This window comes from Oncorhynchus gorbuscha, linkage group LG14, assembly GCF_021184085.1.
Source record: "Oncorhynchus gorbuscha isolate QuinsamMale2020 ecotype Even-year linkage group LG14, OgorEven_v1.0, whole genome shotgun sequence".
Taxonomy (NCBI): Eukaryota; Metazoa; Chordata; class Actinopteri; order Salmoniformes; family Salmonidae; genus Oncorhynchus; species Oncorhynchus gorbuscha.
This window is the reverse complement of record NC_060186.1, coordinates 56560971-56577022: the sequence shown is the minus strand read 5'-3', so window position 1 is coordinate 56577022 and position 16052 is coordinate 56560971. Positions and strand designations below refer to the sequence as shown.

The following is a 16052-nucleotide window of genomic DNA, read 5'->3' as shown; positions in this document are numbered from 1 at the left end:
ACATACAGACACAGATACAGATACCGACACAGATACAGACACATACAGACATAGATATACATAGAGACACAGATACAGACACGGATACAGACACAGATACAGACACAGATATAGATACAGACACGGATACAGACACAGACACAGATATAGATACAGACACAGATATAGATACAGACACAGATATAGATACAGACACAGATATAGATACACAGATATAGACACAGACACAGACACAGATACAGACACAGACACAGATATAGATACAGACAGACACAGATATAGACACAGATATAGACACAGATATAGACACAGATATAGACACAGATATAGACATAGATATAGATACAGAGACAGAGACAGATATACATAGAGACACAGATACAGACACAGATATAGATACAGACATATATATAGATACAGACACAGACACAGATATAGATAGACACAGATATAGATAGACACAGACACAGATATAGATACAGACACAGATATATATACAGATACAGACACCAATATAGATACAGACACATATATAGATACAGACACAGATATAGATACAGATACAGACACAGATATATATACAGATACAGACACAGATATAGATACAGATATAGATACAGACACAGATATAGATACAGATACAGCTACATTTGCCACAGTAGAACACACAGAGACAGATATACATAGAGACACAGATACAGACACAGATACAGCTACATGGCCACAGTAGAACACACAGAGACAGGACGGTTGCAGCAGAGAATAGTAATGAATGAGTAGTGAAGTATTGGGTTCTCTTCAGGGCAGGTGTAGACGTTAGTATGGAAACGATGATGATTGTAATGGTTATGATGGTGATGTTTATGATGATACGATGACGATCCTCTGCAGACCTTATTAAGAAGTTTACTCTCCTGACCACATCTTACTACAAAACAGAGTCCTCCATGCGGGGTAAAAGAGTGTGAATGTACACAGTGATACATAAGCCTTTGTGTGTAGACGATGCATCAGTCTGTCACTGTCTGTGCCCCTATACCCTGCCTGCATGTTTCTTGCCTTCACTTATACGAGCCATGTGAGAGACACAGCCTTATGGATTTACTGTAAGGCCTTGGTGTTTTAAGCCAGTGAAAGCATATCATGTATGTATTTTATATGTACATGATTTATTTTCTATTTATTTGTTTTCTAATGATTTGTTTTCTATTTGTTTTGTGTATTCATGTTTATTGATTCTGTTGGTTTACATTTGGGGGTGATGTTATAATGAGGCATTATTTGACTCTATTAGTAATGTAGCTATTTATTTTCTTATATTTTTGTACTTTTGTTCTATTGCTGCCAATTATGGTTTTGTTTAGATTCTCTCCTATTTGAACATGGTAAAGAGTGGAGTGTGATTGTATGTCTATGTTGTGTGCGGTCCTCTTATTCTACTGGAACTGGGTGGCCATTGGTTTGTCAGAATTATGTTATAATCTAAATCTCAACCTGAAGCAAACCTCTCTTAATGGTTGCCAGAATCGAGACATGTTCAATGTTTGATGAATGCTGAACTAACAATGCTGAACTGTTTGGTGAATGCTGAACTAACAATGCTGAACTGTTTGGTGAATGCTGAACTTTGGTAGTTGGGTTTAGGCTTGAGTCTAAACCCAACTACCAAATGACCTGTGAGTTTCATTGGGGCATGCTTATGTCCCTTATCTAGTACACTGGTGTAGCAAACACACCTGCAGCTTGTGGATCCCCAATCCCCCCCCCTGCAAATTATTATTTTTGGGGGTACAAATCTAACATCTGAAATTGTTTTAAGATGGTCAAACCATGGATCATTCTAAAAAATATTATTTGATCAAATTTTACATTTGGCCTTTTCTACCATAGCCCATTGAAACAGATTAAATAACGCCTTTATAAATGACAAAAAAGTCAGTAAAAATATAAATAATAAGGATTTGAAGTGTCTTGTCCTACATCTAGGAGATATAAGGAAGCTCTGGAAATATATATACTTTATTTTCTTCACATATTTAACCCCTTATTTGTTTTGAGGCACAAAACTACCTTCATACTTCCATGCATTTGTATGGGTTACAGTCAGATGAGTGATGGTCCTAGAGCAAAACTGAGACACTGTCGTGTTCGTGAGAGTCTCCCCGTTCCATAGATTGGTCATAAGAGTTTGTAACCATTCGGACGCTACAGAGGTTTTCGTGAGAAAACCGATTTTTTTAAAGACGTTTCATGATCTGATAAAGATGGCTGTACCTCGGCCACCTTCAGTTGCAGGTGCGGAAGGCCGACAGGCAGATGTGGTTGATTGAGACGTAGCCCAGGCAGGAAACCTGATATCTCTATTTTAAACTGACAGATTTTGATGGGGATTTTTTTGATAATGTGACTTAGATTGATGCACGAGTCAGTCTGTATCATGGAAAGAGCGGTGGTTCTTAACGTTTTGTATGATCCGTGTATGTCAACTCTGTCAGACATCATAAAAGGCATTTCATTTTTACAACTATTGTCCGAAAAGTGTTTTAATTTGTAGGAAAAAACAGAAGGACGGGACGCGCTGCTAAGGTACACAATAGTACATTTTTGTAGACAGAAGGTGCTCTTTGGTAAAATGGGTAAATTGGTTATCAAAAAGAAAGGAGGACCAAGGCACTCTTCATATAATTATTTAAAATGCCTTCATTTGTATGGCATGTTCAATGGAAACAAAGATTAAATACTCTGACGCGTTTCGGCTGCATAGCCTTTCGTCAGCGAGTACAAAGATACGATAATACAATGTCCTTTTTTGAACAGCATTTTCCAATCAATCCTGATTTGAAAAGGGAGTGGTAGCACAATTCATTGGACAACAAATAGTAAGCAATACTATACACATTAAAAAGTCCAATCAAAATGCAAATCAAGGCTAGAAGCATCAGAACCCCTAGAAAAGTGGTTCTAACCTTGAATATGAGTCATCTAATTTATAGTACACTAGGTGATCTTTTTAATGTGTAAAGGATTGCATACTGGGTGTTGTCCAAGGAATTGTGTTACCACTCCCTCTGCAAATCAGGGTTGATTGGAAAATGCTGTTCAAATGAGGACATTGCATTATCGTATCTTTGAAGTTTTGAATCTTTGTTTCCATTAAACATGCCATACCAATAAAGGTATTTTAATGAATTATATGAAAAGTGCCTTGGTCCTCCTATCTTTTTAGTGTTTAACGGCCTTGATTGTTTAATTCTAACATTAGATTATTCAAATATGTAATACCAACCTCCAAAACTGTTTTGTTTTATAGCACTAATGCTTGGCTAATTTCATTAGCATTTTGGCATGTTTTTCTAGATTTAGAACATAAAACAACATTTCTAAAGCAAACATTATCCCTTAGGTCCAGCACAGCAGATGCATCAATTGTTTAAGCACATGTTGCAGAACAACGATACAAATATTCTTCCAGAATATTGATAAAATAATCATATTCACTCCATCAATGACGGAGTTGACAAAGCATTGACTGAGTTGAGAACAGATACTCAAAACAGACACATTTTTGTCTTTAGATATAAAAGCTCAAACATTTGTAAAATAATTGATTTGAAAATGCCCAATAAAAACACAACTATTCTATAAGATATTTCAGACTATGAGTGGTCCTGTTGCACTACATGTAATGAGGACATGAATAAGGGGTCCTTAAGGGTATCGCTGACCCTGCTCATTCCTGATTCATTTAGGATTTTAGACAAATCTGACTGAGTACACCACATCTCCGTACACATCTTTTAGGAATCACAGTTTTAGGAATCCCAGACAAATATTATTTAAAGTCACAGAGGGCTATTGAAAGAAACTACATAAGATCATTTTTCAGTTAATATCCATTATTGCCATTTTTATTTTAACCACTTTTTTTAGAATGTTTGAAATTGTAATAATTTGCTCCGGACAAGGGCATTTCCAGGCATAGTCGACATGGAAATTAACAATCTTAAAAGTATTTTGAAAATTCCCTAAACAAAATTCCCCTCAATGTACATTTTAAGCTCAAATAATGCAGTAAAACCTTTTTTTTCAGCTGCTAGCTTTCCAGGGTCCTCTTAAAAAAACAAAAATCACTTTTTACAACTCCCAAACGGGCTCAGGACAGGCGAAGGTTTATTCTTGCATCCTCTGATGACCTGCCAAGCCGTGCTTCTTAATACCTGCTCGCTTAACCCGGAAGCCAGCTGCCCCAATGAGTCGAAGGAAACACCAAAATCACCCTGCAGGTGCTCGGCCCACCACAAGGAGTCAATAGAGCGCAATGAGTCAAGTAAGGCCCCCCCGGTCTAACCCGGACGACACTGTGCCCCCGTATGGGACTCCCGGTCACGGCACAGCCTGGGATCGAACCCCAGGCTTCGGTGACACCACAACACTGTGATGCAGTGCCTAGACCGCTGCGCCACTCGGAAGACCCCTACAGATAACTCTTAAGGTAGAAGTTACCCATAGGCATAGATTTGGATCAGCTTGCCTCTTCTCCAATTCTTAACCATGAGGGATGGGAACGCAACCTTGAAAGTGTCTATGGTCAACTTTGTCCTTCTCCATTCTAGATAGTCAAGGTAAGGGGTTAGAGTTCAGCCCTATTGTGTCACTTCCTTGACGAGATCTGTACTATTAGATCACGAGCCATATGGACAGGTTGCCTGATTCTGAATGGTCAGATACCTACTGTAGCAACAATGACAAGAAGCTGCCATGTGGTCAATCTTAGGCAGATTGTTTCAGATAGTTGTATCTTGCTCTTGATACCATGTCTTGTTTTGAGGTGTTGTGACTTATGTCACATCTAAGCTAATACGGCTAAATTTAGCTAACCAACAATTGTAACAAAATATTTGATAAACAACAAGTGCTTCTTGTGCAAATGTATGTTTTCAATAAACATTTGGAGACTAAATATAGTTTACATGTTGTCAATAATCCTTTGGAGTTGACAGTTGTTTTGCCCCAGAGTTGTGCCCTCATCGGTTTTGTTGCTAAACAACCCAACCATCTATTACATAGTCAGTCTGTGTTGTGTGCTTAAACCAATGATGTATATCAACCCTGAATTGCTGATGCTATGTATTGGCCATTGAGAGGCTTTAAAGACACTGGTCGGCCATATTGGTACTCCCCAGTCGAAGCAGTCCTCCATAGGAATGAATTACATTCTACAATATTTCAATTAAATGTTTGAAGGGCAAAATTGCATGTATTTAAGTATTTTGATGTTGTAGTGGGGACATTAACATTAGTAATCTCTACAAATGAGAATTTAAGGAATAGGTTTTATGTACTTTTTTAACTAACATTTTTATGTTTAGCTCACATAATCTAATGTAAAAGTATGCCTGTAATAGAATAGATGTGGCAAAAACGAATGACATTAAGAAATGCATTTCTAGCTCCCAAAATATTTTTACAACGGTGGGGGAGTGCCAAGATGAAGGCACGGTGGTGTCAACACAGTCATCTTGTGTATTTTACTATTCTAGTCTGTTTATATAGATCATTAGTTGAAACCCTTGTGGACTCAGACTGTATACTGAGTAATGTAATAGGTGAGCGAGAAATAAAAACAAAACATGTACATGAGCTACAATGAAGTGTGTAACATAATAGATAATAACTTCCTATGAGCGTATGATAACTAGAGGTGGATGGCTGTGTGAAAATCTGTTATTCATAATATTTCATAAATAGCTGTGATAATTTGACCCTGTTTTTGTTTTTATTGTGTTTTACCTCTGTGTGACATCATATATAGGATTGCTTACTCTCCCTGAGTGTCTATCGGTACCGTACTGTCTGACTTTCGTTATCTCTGTCTCTGTATCTCTGCCAATCTCTCTGTATCTCGCTCTCTATCTCTCTCTCTCTATCTCTCTCTCTCTCTCTCTCTCTCTCTCTCTCTCTCTCTCTCTCTCTCTCTCTCTCTCTCTCTCTCTCTCTCTCTCTCTCTCTCTCTCTCTCTCTCTCTCTCTCTCTCTCTCTCTCTCTCTCTCTGTCAATGTCTCTCTGTCAATCTCTCTCTGTCTCTGTATCTCTGTCTTTCTGTCAATCTCTCTCTCTGTCTCTGTCAGTCTCTTTCTCTCTCTCTCTCTGTCTCTCTGTCAGTCTCTCTCTCTCTCTCTGTATCTCTCTCTCTCTCTGTCAATCTCTCTCTCTCTGTATCTCTCTCTCTCTCTTTCTCTCTGTATCTCTGTATCTCTCAATCAGCATCTAGGGATCAACATTGTACAACTCCATAGGTCCCGTAAACATGTCTTATCATCACTTACAGTTTTATACTTTGAGTCTATCAATGTGTGCTATCATCCACACACACACATCTGTCTCTGTCCCTCTCAGTGTGCTAAGACAATACTAAGCCAACCGAACAATAAGAGAGGATTAGCCTCTTTGCCCTTTTGTTTGTGTCTGTTTGTGTGTGTGAGGGATGGCGGGTGCAAGAGAGAGGGTAAAGACAGAGCAGGGGATAATGTAAAGACAGAGCAGGGGATAATGGAAGACAGAGCAGGGGATAATGGAAGACAGAGCAGGGGATAATGGAAGACAGAGCAGGGGATAATGGAAAGACAGAGCAGGGGATAATGGAAGACAGAGCAGGGGATAATGTAAAGACAGAGCAGGGGATAATGTAAAGACAGAGCAGGGGATAATGGAAAGACAGAGCAGGGGATAATGGAAGACAGAGCAGGGGATAATGGAAGACAGAGCAGGGGATAATGGAAGACAGAGCAGGGGATAATGTAAAGACAGAGCAGGGGATAATGGAAGACAGAGCAGGGGATAATGGAAGACAGAGCAGGGGATAATGTAAAGACAGAGCAGGGGATAATGGAAGACAGAGCAGGGGATAATGTAAAGACAGAGCAGGGGATAATGGAAGACAGAGCAGGGGATAATGGAAGACAGAGCAGGGGATAATGTAAAGACAGAGAGACAAACAAAAAAAGAAAGCCAAAGAATAAGCGCTGGAAAATAAGATTTGGAGGATTTGGGCTCATTTTCAGTCTGTAGCCATATTGTGTTTAAATCCATTGAGGGTCTCTCCACATAAATGGTGGGTACTCTCATGTCCCGCCTCACTTTTGGAATGGGAAATCCAGTTGAGACAATGGCATTGGGGCAGAACCCCTATTACTATAAAGCCCTGGTGAGTTAGATGGCATACTACAGTGCTGGAGCCAGCGGCAGAGGACTCTGAGAGTGTGTAAGTGTGTTTGTGATGTGTGCAAGTGCGTGCGTGTGTGGCACGTGCCTAGGAGAATGATATGTGTGTGTGGAGGGACGGACGTGCTTCTGTGTATGTGTGTGCAGGAGGAGCGGAACGTGTGTGTGTGTGTGTGTGTGTGTGTGTGTGTGTGTGTGTGTGTGTGTGTGTGTGTGTGTGTGTGTGTGTGTGTGTGTGTGTGTGTGTGTGTGTGTGTGTGTGTGTGTGTGTGTGTGTGTGTGTGTGTGTGTGTGTGTGTGTGTGTGATATGAATAATGCAGAGGATGCCTGTAGGAGCGTGAGGGCCTGGAGCAGGGCAGATGGTCGCCTGCTGATATGCAGAATCCAGGCAGCAGGCTCCTCCAGAGAGATGGGTTTATACACACACGCACACACACACTCTCTCTGTCTTTCATTTTCCTGCTCCCCCACAAATACATTCACACTCCCATGCTCTTTTCTCTATTTTTTTTATTTCCCTCTCTGTCTAACTCCTTTAAACACACACAAACACAAGCACACTTCTCTTTTCTCTCTCTCTCTCTCTCTCTCTCTCTCTCTCTCTCTCTCTCTCTCTCTCTCTCTCTCTCTCTCTCTCTCTCTCTCTCTCTCTCGTGAACGCATGCTTACAAACAGTAGAGCCATGTCCTTCACATTTGAAAAACGGTATATTTGTTAATTTATTGTGCTATGTGTGGACATACATTTCCTATTGCCAATATCTAGGATATTGGGTTCCTGAGTGGTGCAGCGGTCTAAGGCACTGCATCTCAGTGCAAGAGGCATTACTATAGTACCTGGTTCGAGTCCAGGCTGTATCACATCCAGCCATGATTGGGAGTCCCATAGGGAGGTGCACAATTGGCCCAGTGTCATCAGGGTTTGGCCAGAGTAGGCCATCATTGTAAATAATAATTTGTTCTTAACTGACTTGCCTAGTTAAATAAAAATAAAATTAAAAATATTATTATCCTATGAGGGCATGTTCTCTCTCTCTCTCTCTTTCTCTCTTTTACAAGGAAATAAAGAGGGACGAGTCAGAAGGTGAGATCATCTCTCACAGAGATGGACTTGCTCAGTGATTTAAAAAAAAAAGCAGCTACCTAGAACCAACCTAGAGCTGCACACAGTACAGTCCACTAGATGGCACTGTAAGACTGCTTCAGAGGGTGACAGAGCAGCACCCCACTTGTGTTTTGCTCAGAGGAAGCAGGACCATTGACTGTAAAAGGATAGGACACCCTAAAGCAGTCAAGGAACCAGGAATGTTTTCGACGAGAAAAACTCCTTTACAACTAATAACTAGCCTACATCATACCACAAAATAATAATATGTGCATAAGCTGACCATATAGCCTTCTCAAAATGTGGAATGATATTTAATGTATAAGCTCAAATATTAAAATGTTACTGGGTCCCACCGACGGTCAGAGTAAACTTGTATATAGTCACTTATAATGTATTTATACTTTTCCCCCAAAATGTAGTAGTCTGTATTTATTTTACCTTTATTTGACTTAGGCAAGTCTTCTTAAAAGTAAAAGTTACAGAAAGTGACACCTTGCCAACTACAGCATTCAATAACGCATTAATGTATTGGTTGTCCAGTATGCCATTTGTATCGGCTGAATGTGAGAATAATAGGGGTTTACGTTCTAACATGTGTGTAGGCTGTCCGACCGTCTGTTGAGCACTGGTCACACAAGTTTGGTTCCTTTGTCCACATTTTGTATTAGCATATTGTTTTTCTGAAATATAATAACATTTCAGGTAAGCTATTTGGATATTTAAAAAAATATATATTTTAATAATCTATTTTACATAAAGACCAATATTTCGTCGAAAATCGAATTGTTTTTATAATTGTCTCAATTGTTTAATGTGTAGACCTACATCTGTGCAACATGAGGAAAACAGTGACTGGAATTGTGGAGACAGAAATTACGTTAAAAAAACAATGTTATTATTAGTATAGGCCTACATGTTATTGACTGGCTACTTCTGTAATGACACGATTTATTTTCACAAGACAATGTGTGCAAATCAGTGATAATATACAGTTATCGGAAACCGCTCAAGGACATTTTGTGCAACCTAGACAGATTTATAAAATCCATAATTGTAATGCAGGCTCGCGCGGCCAAGACTATTGGTACAGCGTTGTGCGTGACAGTAGGGATCCATTCGTCAAGCTAAAAGAATATGAGAAGAATACAAAAGGATTATAAAAAAAACAAATACATTTTAATGACAAAAAAACATAATATAGAAATTGTGCAATTATTGATTTCTTTTCCCCATTCATTTGATCAGTCATAGGGTTGGGGTCAATTTAGAATGCTTAGATAAACTCAAATCCAATACAGCATTTTGAGTTTGAATTTGAATGGTCAAGAAAAATAATTATTTACATTTACATTTGAATGACAGGAAAAACAATTCAAACGAATTTAATTTCAGCTATTCTTAAATGTATTGAATGTGCAGGCCTAATCAATTTGAATTTTCCCAGGGAGCCTTTTCAATTAGGCTTACAATTCATACGTATTATAGGCGTTAGATGAGTCAGGTGTCAATAAATAGGCTAAGCCTATAGGTTACATTTTCCATGCAATGATGAGTGAAATAGTTGTTTTGTATATCAGTGCCACTAGCCCAGGTGAGTATAAGTGATATTGATAGCTATTTGTCACATTATCTCACTGAAGTGCCTTAGTCTACATAATATAAGTTGATGTTGTGCCTATACTTTGAGGTAAATAACGAAAATATGTAATGCTATTCAAACCAATTTGGTTCACAAATATTAGCTATACAAATGATCTAATTTATGTCAGTGTGTGGAGAATTTCCCATTAATTGAATTATATTTCCTGTTATTCCATTTCAAATTCGGAATCAGCCTCCTCCTGATTCCATTCAATTTTAAATCGAAATTCTTGAAATAATGAACCAATTTTGACTCCAGGAATTGCCAAAGTTGACCCCAACCCTGCATGCTGTCACATGTATATCACGAGTTGAGCGGCACAAGAGCACGTGCACGTACGTGTTTGTGCTTTGGCACTGGTCTGACAAGAGAAAATTCAACAAACAAACATACAAAGCGATACAAAAACAAATGTAAGTTACATCCCACGAACAATTCTTCTTGGTGAATTAATCATTGTCTAGATTAATTGGCGCCACTGAAGACAGAGCTGGTACAGATATATTCCGTTATTATCTTCTTACGAAACGAAGGCAGAGGGCAGGCTTCAGTGATATGGTATGGTCCTTACAGTCTCTCGGTCTTTCTGATCACAGGATTTTGGAAACACAAATAAATATACAAACACAAGACATAGGCTACTGTAAACAGGCGCGCAGAAATGTACACATGATGGACACGACATGAGGGGTCAAGAGAAAATGAAATGAATTTTGACCTCATACATGGTGTGTGTCTCGCAAGGTATACACAAGACACAATTATTATTACTGTATTATTATTATTATTATGTAGGCCTATTTTATGATATATTAAAAATTATGGATACTTTAATTTTGGGGATATTTATTTATTTATTATTGGGATACAATCTGACCACATTATAGACTATAACTGACATATTGTGCCTTGGTAATGTTGTCTACAGTACAGGATATGCTGTGTTTACTATTGTATGGTAATTAACAAACTGCAATTCAAATATAGTTAGTTAAACTGAAACTAATCATGACATGTTGAATTGAAATGAACTTGATTCAATATATCTCAAAATACATGTCAATATATTCTATATCCCAATGTGTCCATGCAGGCATACGTTATGACCCTGTTCTATGTAAATAAACATTAGCCTATTGCCTATAGGCCTATGCTTTGCCTTTGTCATAGAAACATGACTAATAATGTTTATTACAATAATACCTACCATGATAATAACAATAGGCCTAATAATAATATGCTGGTGATAGTATTGGCTTTTATTTAATGGTGCAGCAGGTGTATTGAGCTTCGACCGTGTTAAACCCCTGTTGCTTTTGTTATTAGGGAAAGATGGCGTTTATTTACCGACTGTCGGCTGCGACTTCTATGCCTGTTCCCCGCGGGTAGGCTCGTGCACACAGCCTATACTGTCTTTATTTTTACACATTACGACATATTGGCGCCTTGACTATAAAATCGATTTGATGTCAATGATATTGAACCTTTTTTGGTTAGCACACACCAACCACGGTCCATGTAGCCAGAAATTGCGTGTCACATCTCCACTGCATGAAAACTCCCCATAGCTCTCGATTTCTGTGTGTCTGGGGTGTAGTGCTCGAGTTCTAACACTCGGTATCCCCACTGTGTTCCATATAGGGCCAACATTAGCACTGGGCTGGCTACGGTCCAATGCTAACTGGTCCGGCACAAAAAAACACAGGGGGGGGGCATTCATATCCTTTAGGGGTCCATGTGTTATAACGGGTTTAAGGTCATTGTACCGGGGTTTGAGCGCCGTGGTGAGGTGGTGTGTCCCCATACATGTCCTCCGTTCCCGGTAACTGTCCTCCAATGGGCGTCATCCTCTTCTCCTTCTGCCGCCTGTTACAAAACCAAACCCTCACCACCTCCTTCTCCAGCTGCAGGCTGTCCGCTATGGAGGTGATCTCCGCGCCGCCTGGTTTGGGACTTTTGAGAAAATGGCTCTCCAAAGCCCCCTTTATGCCCACCTCGATGGAGGTCCTCTTTTTCCTCTTCCTCCCCTGCGCCGCGATCTTATCCAGGCTGGTGGGGCTCCCCGAGGTGGAATCCGCCTCCTCCAGCCATTTGTTAAGCAGTGGTTTGAGTTTACACATGTTTTTGAAGCTCAGTTGAAGCGCCTCGAATCTGCAGATAGTGGTTTGAGAAAATACATTTCCATAAAGGGTCCCCAGCGCCAGCCCCACGTCAGCTTGGGTAAAGCCCAGTTTGATGCGCCGCTGCTTGAACTGCTTGGCAAACTGCTCCAGGTCGTCCGAGGTCGGCGTGTCCTCGTCCGAGTTTTCCGGGTGTCCCCCTTGCTGGTGGTGAGAGAGGGACGACTGTACCCCGCCTCCATGCTCGCTCAAATGTGGGCTGTGGCTGTGGTGGTCTTCCTCCTGCAGAGAGTGGTGGTGCATCTGCTCTGGTCCTCCCAGGCCGAACCCAGACTGGGAGTACACCAGGCTCTGGCCATCAGATGTAGCCATACCGGGAATGTGCGTAGAGGCCGTGCTTGTTCGCCATGCCCTGGCGTCGTGATGTGCCTGGTGTGCTAGGTGAGGGTGTCGCTGCTGCTGTTGCTGCAGACTAGCGGAATTCTGCAGCTCCTCTCGGTCGCTTTGCAGAATGGGCTTCACGTCCTGCTCTCCGAGGAGACTCGACGGCCACGGAGCCCCGTCCCCGTGCGACAGAGCCGTGATCCACTGGTGAGCGTGGCTAAGCGGATGACCGCTGCCCGGTAGCGTGTAGTCGTTCTGGAGCAGGGTGTGCGCGTCCCTATACACCGCTGCCTGCTGCATGCTCCCGGACTCCGAGTGCTGCCGCGGCGCGCTGCTGGCGGTAGTCAGGACACTGTAGTGGTTGGACGCTGCGGTCGCCATAACTCTCGGAGCCGGAGTGATAGCTCTGTCGTTAAAGGAGCTGCCTTTGACAGTTACTATTTTCCGCCACCGGGCAGCTAGCTAGGTTTCGCTCTCGATCTCCCGGGCGCGGTGCCAAGGGGACGTAGAGGCGCACACCTGAGGTCCGCCTCGCTCAGCTCTTTATTGGCCAAGAACAGTTGACAGATGTTGTTACCCCTGACAGCACCACGCTCATTGGTCACGGGAGATTCTATAGAAGCCCCTATCACTCTCCCCAACAATACTGGCAGTCCCGCTACAGACTAACAGAGCAGAGTGAAAAGCTGGTGTTGACTGAGAAAGAGTGGATAGCCTCTTAGGCCTATTTCAGTGGAAAAAACGAGTCAATAAACATTTATTCGATTGAGGTAATTTATTCTAAATAGTATTGATCTATTTATGAGAAACATCCACAAACTTGATGCATACATGCATTAGAGCCATGGCCTAGGCCTATGTCATTTGTGCGAATGTTTATAATTTTTTGTTAAATATATTCACATTCACCAGGCCATAATCTTTTGACCTTGAAATTAATACAAAAAATGTCTTTATAGGGTTACATTTTGAGAAAACCATTGTTTTGTATATTTATGGTGGCTTGCGCTCGGAGCAGTGGGATATTAACTGTCACGGCCCCTCCAGCTGCCTCTCTCCTCGCGACGCTGTCCAAAGAGTAGGGGCGCATTTTTCCCTGGCCTCTGCCCCGTTGCCATAGCGAGCGCAGTGAATGGAACAACAACGCCCACGTCACAGCTGCATTCGCCTCTTCTTTTCGTTCCATTCCAAAGGACCCATTCGAGCGGCTCGCTCTGCCGACGGGACAAATAAAAGGAGGCAAGCGAAAAGGGCACATCGGGGCCAAGGAGCGAGGGGTGAATGAATAGCCTCTCTAACCCACTCGCTCGCCCACGGTGTCCCTATCTTCCGTGCCTGTTTGGTAAACCTCGGAATTCATGCGCCCACATTGGCACGCGGGTGTTTTGTGGTGGGAATACATTTCAAAGTAGGCCTACCAATAGGCTGCACACCACATACACAGTAGCCTATTAGTTCAATAAGATGAAAACGAATAATTACAAAGAATGAAAGGCAAACACCTGTGCTCCATAGTTTTCATGAACACAACGGGGTCTATACAGGGGTTCCCAAACTTTTTCACTTGGGCCTCATTTCCAGCATTGGGGAACATCTCCTGCCCTCGTGTGTGTCTCCCCCCCCCCCCAAGTGTAAAGCTTATTTTCTTTCAATTCTATACATTGTGCCATGTCTAATGTGAATTCATGGGATATTTCAGTGACAAAAATAATACAACATTATGGGCTAAAAAACATAAATAAAAAACCTTATCTGACATGGACTAGTTGATCTGGACAATCTCTCTTAGGTATCCAATGACTGACATGACAAGAGGAACTGATAATGCACTACCCAATTTCGAAATTGCACCTTGTGCATTCTACTATTACAACTTTCAAGACTAAGCTTAAAGCCGGACTGAGTACCTTAAATTTAAAAAATGAGCCCCGTGCCACCCCACAGTTTGAGAACCACTGGTCTAGAACACAGGATGGATTAGCTTTGTGATGGTAGGACTAATAGTACATATAGTTTGTATTCATAACATGAGAGAGAAGCATAATAATGTTCCATATTATGGGACACTTGCAATTTTTTATTTTATTTTTTATTTTACCTTTATTTAACCAGGCAAGTCAGTTAAGAACACATTCTTATTTTCAATGACGGCCTGGGAACAGTGGGGGGCAGAACGACAGATTTGTACCTTGTCAGCTCGGGGGTTCGAACTCACAACCTTCTGGTTACTAGCCCAACGCTCTAACCACTAGGCTACGCTGCCGCCCCAATAAACTCTATCTGTTGGCTATAGGTGCCATCTATATCAATAACAGGGGCGACAGGTAGCCTAGAGCGTTGGGCCAGTAACCAAAAGGTTGCTATTCGAATCCCAGAGCTGAAAAGGTCCAAATCTGTCATTCTGAACAAGGCAGTTAACTTACTGTTCCCCGGTAGGCCATCATTGTAAATTAGAATTTGTTCTTAACTGACTAGCCTAGTTAAATAAAGGTTAATAAAACTTTTTTTTTAAACAGCAAATATTGAAATATAGCCTACCATTGTTTATGAGGTGGGGACTTCAAAATGTGAAATAGCTTAGAAGTTATTTTCCACCCAAAACCAATTCTTTGGAGGGATGTTAGATATTATTAGGCCTATTTTGCTCAACGTTTTCAACCTCCAAGAAAAAGAACCAGAGGGGAATCGGGAAGACGGCGCAAACAACTCGATATGCCTACTATAAAAACATTCTTAAGGAATTGTATTCCCTCGTTGATATGCCTACTATAAAAACATTCTTAAGGAATTGTATTCCCTCGTTGATATGCCTACTATTAAAACATTCTTAAGGAATTGTAATCCCTCGTTGATATGCCTACTATAAAAACATTCTTAAGGAATTGTATTCCCTCGTTGATATGCCTACTATAAAAACATTCTTAAGGAATTGTATTCCCTCGTTGATATGCCTACTATAAAAACATTCTTAAGGAATTGTATTCCCTCGTTGATATGCCTACTATAAAAACATTCTTAAGGAATTGTATTCCCTCGTTGATATGCCTACTATAAAAACATTCTTAAGGAATTGTAATCCCTCGTTGATATGCCTACTATAAAAACATTCTTAAGGAATTGTATTCCCTCATTTATATGCCTTTTACAGATGTATCATTGACAGGGCTATTTGCATGTGTAAAGTTTACAGAATGCAACTTTAGGATACTTTTTTAGATTAAATTACTTATTTACCATAGCTTAAATAATTGGTTAAAAGTTGTGCACTTTTCCTTATATGTATAGTAGATAAATCAATGGATAAAGAATCAAATATAGTAGCAGGTCTAGGGATCAGTCTATCCTATACTGAATCACCAGGATTGAAAGAACATTTGTGATGATTAGGTTGTAATTCCGAGAATTACCGAACGTGCCACCGGGGCCTCCAACAGTCGTGTGCAGAGAGAAGCAAAACATATTACCCTAATGGTGTAATATGCAAACTACTGGCCGCCCAATTACAAGACTTAATAACGCATAAATGATGTGAGTCCTGTTCTTAGGAAGGACAGACTCTGTGTTAATTCAGTCAAAG

The 16052-nt window shown here is 40.8% G+C and overlaps 1 protein-coding gene across 1 annotated transcript; it reads right to left on the bottom strand.

Moving 5' to 3' along the window:
- Positions 1 to 9219: 9219 nt before the first annotated feature.
- Positions 9220 to 12979, bottom strand: LOC123995753 (POU domain, class 3, transcription factor 2-like). The gene has a single exon (XM_046299427.1). The coding sequence runs from the start codon at positions 12854 to 12856 to the stop codon at positions 11729 to 11731; it is 1128 nt and encodes a 375-aa protein (XP_046155383.1). The 5' UTR covers positions 12857 to 12979; the 3' UTR covers positions 9220 to 11728.
- Positions 12980 to 16052: the final 3073 nt, after the last annotated feature.

Excerpts from the sequence above, each read along its gene's own strand:
- LOC123995753 (XM_046299427.1), bottom strand. The coding sequence starts at position 12,856 with ATGGCGACCGCAGCGTCCAACCACTACAGTGTCCTGACTACCGCCAGC.